Consider the following 7827-nt stretch of genomic DNA (forward strand, 5'->3'; position numbering starts at 1 on the left):
TGCAGCAGGAGTGTGGCCACGTTGACGTTCCCATAGTGGGCAGCGATATGCAGGGGAGTGAATCCACTCTGGAAGACAGACCAGAAAGAGACAGAGACACATAGAGGGGGAGAGAGGTCAAACATAAGCTTCTACTTCATTCCTTTGAACTTTGACCTGTGCCTCTTAACTTTGTTTTCCCAGCATGCAACAGTCGCATCAAGCATCACAGGTGAAGAAAAGTAAACTGAAAACAAAGAAAACGTAAAAGTCAAAGAAAAAAATAACAATCAAAAATCTTGAAACTATTCAAGTCACTATATGAAGCACCCATACAAAGAACCCCAAAACACACCCAGATGTGTGATTTCCATGCAGGCTATCAACCACAGAAACAAAACAGCCTTTTTTGGCTTCAAAAACCAACTCGAAATGAAAAAGACAAACACAAAAGCAGAATAAAGAGACGTACAGTACACACAGAGTGTCATCAGTAACGACGTAAAGATGGACAAACATTATTAGGTACCCAAAATCAAATGATAGTAAAATCAAAAAAGTGGCATATAACAAGGAGGAAACATTTCCCATCAACACCAAAGTGCACTATGTTAACTGTACGTCATAGAAGTACTAGAGTTAGCAATGAGAAATATATGAGAAAAGTTAGAGATTGCAGAGCAGGTTGGAGTAGTTGTGAAATTCTTGCCTTACCTTGCCATTCTGTAAGTGTGGTCCGATTTATTGTGAAAAAGTTGTTTACAAAAGTGTGAAGAATACAGTGACTAACGGGATGGTTCCAAAACTTTACACAGTCAAAGGCTTAGAATGGTGCAAATTAAGGAAGCGTGGATGCAGCATGCTACTCAGTGCTATTCTTTCAAAATTCTGTTTCCAAGTGGGTAATATTTTTAAAAATATAAAAGCTGTCCATGGCATTATTGATTAACAATGTATGTGTTAAAGTGATATGCCAGTAATTTGAAGATATTTTATAGAAAAGCATGCGTTTAAACTCAATAATCAGGAACCTGCCGTATGGAAGACCAATGATGCCAATATTAAAATGAAATCATTTCACTTGCTAGACTCAAATCTAGAAGGAGGACTCAGATCTTTGGAAATATCATACTGGAACATTTAATGGCAGTGAACACGTCCTTCCAATACTGTGACATATCAGTATTCATTTCATTTTTAGTTTCCATTTGGGTAGCAATAGCATAGCAATATTTTAAGAATACTTTTCTGTACCCAACAAAATTGGACTTTAAAATTTCAATTTTAATTTTGGCATCATGCACATGTGAAAAATTAAATTTGAATTTAATTAAATAATTCTATTTGAGGGCACTGGACTTCCATACCTAAATACAGTCTTATGCAAAAGTTTAGGCACCCCTTGATAAATAACAGATTTTGGTGATTTTTTATTTGAACAGATGTTAACACAGTTTCTCTTGGAAATGGAAAAAATGCACAATATTTTCTGCAAACAGTGATGCATAGTTACTTCTTATGCCATAAATTGAACAAAAATAAAAAATAAAAACATGATTATGGCATGGTGCAAAAGTTTGGGCACCCTAAGAGTTCCAGAGTCTCAAAGTCTCTCACAAGGTATCAGACCTTAATCAGCTCGTTAGATCTGATGCACAGCAACAGCTGTCATTGGTAAATGCCAATTTCAAAGCTGTACAAATACTTTGACTCTTCAAACCTTGTGCACACACTTGTGGACACCCAGCAACCATGGGTTCCTCTAAGCAGCTGTGTAAGACCCTGAAAATGAAAGTTATTGATGCCCACAATGCAGGAGAAGGCTACAAGAAGATAGCAAAGCGTTGTCAGCTTGCAGTTTCCACAGTAAGAAATGTAATTAAGAGATGGCAGATCAGGGGAACTGTGGAGGTCAAGATGAGATCTGGAAGACCAAGAAAACTCTCGGACAGAACTGCTCGTATGCTGGTCAGAAAGACAAATCAAAACCCCCATTTGACTGCAAAAAACCTGCAGGAAGATTTAGCAGACTCAGGAGTGGTGGTGCACCGTTCCACTGTGCAGCGATGCTTGCACAGACAAGGCCTTCATGGAAGAGTCAGCAGAAGAAAACCTTATCTGCGTCCCCATCATAAAATCCAACGTCTGAAGTATGCAACAGGACATCTACAGAAGCCCGATGCGTTTTGGAAACAAGTGCTGTGGACTGATGAAGTTAAAATAGAACTCTTTGGACACAATCAGCAAAGGCATGTTTGGAGAAAAAAAGGAGCAGCATTTCATGAAAAGAACACCTTGCCAACTATTAAGCATGGGGGTGGATCTATCATGCTCTGGGGTTGTGTTGCAGCCAGTGGCACAGGAAACATTGCACGGGTGGAGGGAAGAATGGATTCCACTAAATACCAGCAAATTCTGGAAGCAAACATCACACCATCTGTAAAAAAGCTGAAGCTGAAAAGAGGATGGCTTCTACAACAGGACAATGATCCTAAACATACCTCGAAATCCACTATGGAATACCTCAAGAGACGCAGGCTGAAGGTTTTGGAATGGCCATCACAGTCCCCTGATTTAAACATCATTGAAAATTTGTGGGTAGATCTTAAAAGAGCTGTGCATGCAAGACGACCAAAGAATATTACAGAACTAGAAGCCTTTTGCAAGGAAGAATGGGAGAAGATCCCAAGTACAAGAATTTTATAATCATTTAATCAATACTGTACTAAACATAGTAGTTCACAGTATCTCTAAAAATCATGCAGCAACATAAATAGGCAAAATTACAAAACAGACTGATAATAATATAAATTTATCATTGTTCTAAAATTCATCAGCACATCAACAAATCAAAACTTTACAGGAGAAAAATGCAGTCATTTTAAATAAATCAATAAACTGTACATGTCAGTCATGCTCCTTTACATAGTTCTATTGAGGGTCAGGAATGACAAAAATAAGAGACTCCTGAGACAGTGACATAATGAATATAAACTGAAAAAAGGAATGAGAAGCATATATACAAAGGATGAATAAACAAAATCTAAAGCCATCTTTTGTGTCCAGTGCCTGAGTGCAAGACACATGGCAGTAGCCTGGCCATTCTTATCAGCCATGCATGGCTTTGGGACTGTAAAATGAACCAAATGATTCTTTGTTTACACCATGCAGGGCCGTGGAAGTCAACAAAATAAAAGGTGGAAGGAAAGAAAAGAGTAGAAACAAAGGGATGGGACTGTGCAGTGAATCTGTGGAGAATTAAAGGAGTATGCGTATACCTCAGTAGTCCTATTGACCATCATCTGTAGCAGGAGGAATGAAAAAGGGAAACATCATTTTGGTTAGGCTTATACGACACTATGTTGTAGTTGGATATAACTTTGAGTCAGCTGTGCAGTCAGGCTCTAAACTGGCCAGTGGCGTGGCTGGGGTGGGTCACTTCTATGTCATATGCTCTCAGATCTCACAGGCCTGCAACTAATGATTGTTATTATAAATTAATATAATAATTTGTCTTTTAAACTCATTATTTGGTCAAAAATGTTGAGGAAGAGTCAGAAATTGCACCTGCCTGAAATACAAATATATGTTTCTCCAACAAATAATCAATCACACCAAATTTTACATTGTTCACCTATCAACTAAGTGATTCCAAAACTGCAATGCACTGCAAGTGATGACAAGAGATTGACAATACTCTGAGGGCCTTGATGGCTGAATAGTATTATACTAGCACATCAGCAAAACAGGTATGTCACCACTGAATGGACAACCTGGTCAGTCACTGCTGTTTTGGTGAAAACATCACTGGATCATTTCCACTGTCCCAAAAATTGAATTAAAGCAAGACTATGTATCTTTGAAAGAAGAAATGACACATTTGTGCTATTCAAAATGAAAAGTTGATTATGGTGGCAGATGTTAGCTAGCATTAGCAAATTTTGGATAGATATTGCTGTGGAACTATCGTTACTGAGTTTGCTGACTTTTTGATTTGTTTCTCCATTTGCCTCCGTACAGTTCACAGATAAACATTTTAATTGTTTTCTTACATAAAGTAAAAACAAATAGTAAAGGGGAAAGTGTGCCGCTGTGTGCCCCCTGTAGCCGCAATGGCTGGTTTGGCCACTGTTTAGCAAAATTTAGATTGTATGGATTTAAAACATAATTCTGGTTTATTACATCTTCAGTTTCATTTCTGTGACCAAAGTCACAGAAATGAAACAGTAATTATAACACTGTACACATCACTGTTGAAATTAAAGAACACCATAGCATTACTTAAGCGAAGAAAGAATATCATCAAAAACTGCTGCAGGGTCCCAAGTTATTTCATTAGAAGGGTGCCCTGTGTGTGACAGCAATGTGTGAGTGTGACTGTGCATGCTGCTATTTAAATCTGTTCTCCTGAGGGCCTTTGTTGTGAGTCATTTTGAGCAGGGCAGCATCAAAACGGCTGAACTACATATAGCATTGTACTAAAGGCATGTACCCTAAGAATCCTTCACTGTTTTGTTTTAGTACGGCATAATTGGTGCATTGTCGGAATGTACTCAAGCTACAGTTGAAGCAATACTTAACATCTTCGACTGTGTATTGCAGTAAAAGCAGTTCATTTTAATCATCCTCACTCTAGTCACGTCACTAAAGCCAGAGAAACGGTCATAATTGAAAACAGGTAATCATGAGTTCCACCGATACCAGCTTGACAGTTGAAATCCCTCCCATCCCTTGTGAATGGTCAAACAGCCTTTAAATCTACTTTCATCCCCCACTGGTTGCATGCAGCCTTATCTATCACCACCATACAACCTGCAGACAGCAGCACATTCCATGCAGTGGACAGTGCTACACTTAGACACCGGTGCATCGTGGTAGGATGGAGTGAAGGGAGAAGTGTGTGAGAAGTAGCATTTAAAGAAAGAAACAGAAAAAGGGAGAGACCCAGTTAGTGGCAGGACCAGGAGCGATGTGGCAGGCACAGAGACACTGAATGAACGAGAGAGAGGAAGAGAGACAGAGATGCATAGACAGGCTGATGGAAACACTATATACAAGTACACAACTTCATGGGAGACATACTTCACGGTCTTCTGGCATTACTCTTAATCATCAATGTATTTTCTGGGACCCTGTTGTGATTTGTATCTGGAAGTTTTATCTATTATAAAAAAAAAGGCAAAAAATGTGATACTCTAACATTCAGTCTGTCAGACCACCTCCAGAGCTGACTGAACTGACCAGAGTAGATATCGATTAGAAAGTAACACAGCAATGACTTTTCCTTCCCCTCTTGCCCAATCTGTTTTTGTGAGTCATTCAGACTAGACAAGAAAATACTGGAAGTTGTTTTGCCTTCCTAAACAACCCTAATGAGCTTTATCTGATAAGGCAACCATATTGCCACAACATTCACAAACGTCATTCATACACCTAACCGTATCCAGACTTTGTTTGTGCCTTCCAAACCCATTACAAGAAGTAAAAATTCATGTGAGTATTTTCTGAGCGGCCATCTCTTTGGCTAGTTTCGTATTTAACCAGATCACCATTCAATGGACACCGGTATCTGTAAAAAACCATATCACAGTTAATAATGTCATAAATTCAGCATTTTAGTGAGTTGCTGGAAAGTAATACCATGGCTGAGCTGCCAATTAGTGAGAGGAGCTCTGTTGTATAGAAACTTACTGATTCAGTCTGAGACAGTAACTTCAGTACTGCTTTAAGATTTGGTGTCACAGTTCTCGACTGGATGCATTCACCCATTCATACTCCCAGGCACTCACACATTCACACACCGATGTCATCACCGGGAGCAACTGGGGGTTGGGTGTCTTTGCTCAAGGACACTCGACGTGGACTGGACAAGCCGGGAATCAAACCGCTTATCTTCCGGTTAGGAAACAACCCACTCTACCTCCTGAGCCACAGCTGCTCAGTTTGATAAAAAGATAACAGTCTCACAGTTGACCTGACAGCTGTGGTTTCTGTTAGTAATTAAAGGAGCTTGAGAGGTGAAAGATACCGATTCTGTCAGTGACCGTAACAATCAACTAAGATTCAAATTTATTGGATTGATGTATTTAAACATGTACTAAATTCCTGTGTACTGTTGGTAAGAAACATAAGGTGAATTCCCTAAGTCAAGGTCACATCCTTTTGTTGACCCAATTATTCACAAAAGGATTTGTAACACTCTAAAGTCGTTGTTTACTACAAAGTGATTAGAAGCCACATTTCAGGAAACCTTAACCCTCCAAAAACCCTGTGACGCAGTACCTTGTGGGCGTAAATATGACTACCCCTAACCCTAAATACGACTTCAAACGTACATAAAATGTTGAAAAGACAATGTTGAGTATGCTGCACTAAAGCTGTACAAATCTGGCTCTAACTTGTTAAAAGAGACCCATGTAAACTAAAAACAAGAGTCAAAGAATGTCAACTTCCTCTGAATCTTGTCTACTTCTGAGGTCTGTTATAAATGTTCCATCCAGCTCCTGACCCAAAAGATTCCCAGTCAGATTCCCAGTCCAGTACCAAACCAGTCACAATACTGGATCTGAGGGCTAATTCATTGTCACTGTGGGGGACAGAAACATCATATCACATATAGTAACCCTAACATTTCAGATAAAAAAAAAACTGTCAGGTCCCTCACAGGATGGACCTTTATAAAATATTTCAATCTCTGGGAACCGTTATCTTTTTATGAAAATGAAAAAAATGCTATTTTAATTTTATTACTACAGTAGGAAGAAACCACCATGAGCGAGAACAGCTTTAGCTTACACATCATCACTGGGGTTAAAAGCATCAGAACTATGGGTAGAAATGTTTTCTCACATAGTGAATAGAAACGTCATGTCTCTGGGTGGGTAGGAACATCATGTCATCACTACAACTATGACTCAGCCTACACATGAGAAGTCCTCACTCTTGTATTGTCACTTTCTACGTAACTGTCTGTTCCAGATTCCACCTACTTGTCTACTTTGCATATGAACAACTTATGAAGAAGGATGACAAGAGAACGGAGTCAGAGTGTTGATTCTCAGGAAACCCTATCCAGATACAAATCACATTTTAATAGCAGATATAAACAAAGTCATCCATTCAAAGATTCAAATAGAACCACTGGGCGAACCCCAGTGTTGGTATGCTAAAACCATTACAGCCAACAAAGTTTGACCGGTTTTTTACTTTCTGTATTTCAAAGCTCAAATGCCAACAGATGTTATTTGACCAAATACACTACATCTTCATTTACAGTGGGTACGGAAAGTATTCAGACCCCCTTAAATTTTTCACTCTTTGTTATATTGCAGCCATATGCTAAAATCATTTAAGTTCATTTTTCTCCTCATTAATGTACACACAGCACCCCATATTGACAGAAAAACACAGAATTTTTGACATTTTTGCAGATTTATTAAAAAAGAAAAACTGAAATATCACATGGTCATAAGTATTCAGACCCTTTGCTGTGACACTCATATATTTAACTTAGGTGCTGTCCATTTCTGCTGATCATCCCTGAGATGGTTCTACACCTTCATTTGAGTCCAGCTGTGTTTGATTATACTGATTGAACGTGATTAGGAAAGCCACACACCTGTCTATATAAGACCCTACAGCTCACACTGCATGTCAGAGCAAATGAGAATCATGAGGTCAAAGGAACTGCCTGAAGAGCTCACAGACAGAATTGTGGCAAGGCACAGATCTGGCCAAGGTTACAAAAAAAAATTTCTGCTGCACTTAAGGTTCCTAAGAGCACAGTGGCCTCCTCCTTAAATGGAAGACGTTTGGGATGACCAGAACCCTTACTAGAGCTGGCCGTCC

The 7827-nt window shown here is 39.1% G+C and overlaps 1 protein-coding gene across 1 annotated transcript in view; it reads right to left on the reverse strand.

Moving 5' to 3' along the window:
• The window catches only part of ank2b (ankyrin 2b, neuronal), a 118304-nt gene that overhangs the window by 75405 nt on the left and 35072 nt on the right, over positions 1 to 7827 (reverse strand). Inside the window, 1 exon segment of the mRNA XM_020594856.1 lies at positions 7 to 68. Coding sequence (XP_020450512.1) covers positions 7 to 68 — 62 coding nt within the window.

The sequence above is a fragment of the Monopterus albus genome, unplaced genomic scaffold (genome assembly GCF_001952655.1).
Source record: "Monopterus albus unplaced genomic scaffold, M_albus_1.0 scaffold25.1, whole genome shotgun sequence".
NCBI lineage: Eukaryota > Metazoa > Chordata > Actinopteri > Synbranchiformes > Synbranchidae > Monopterus > Monopterus albus.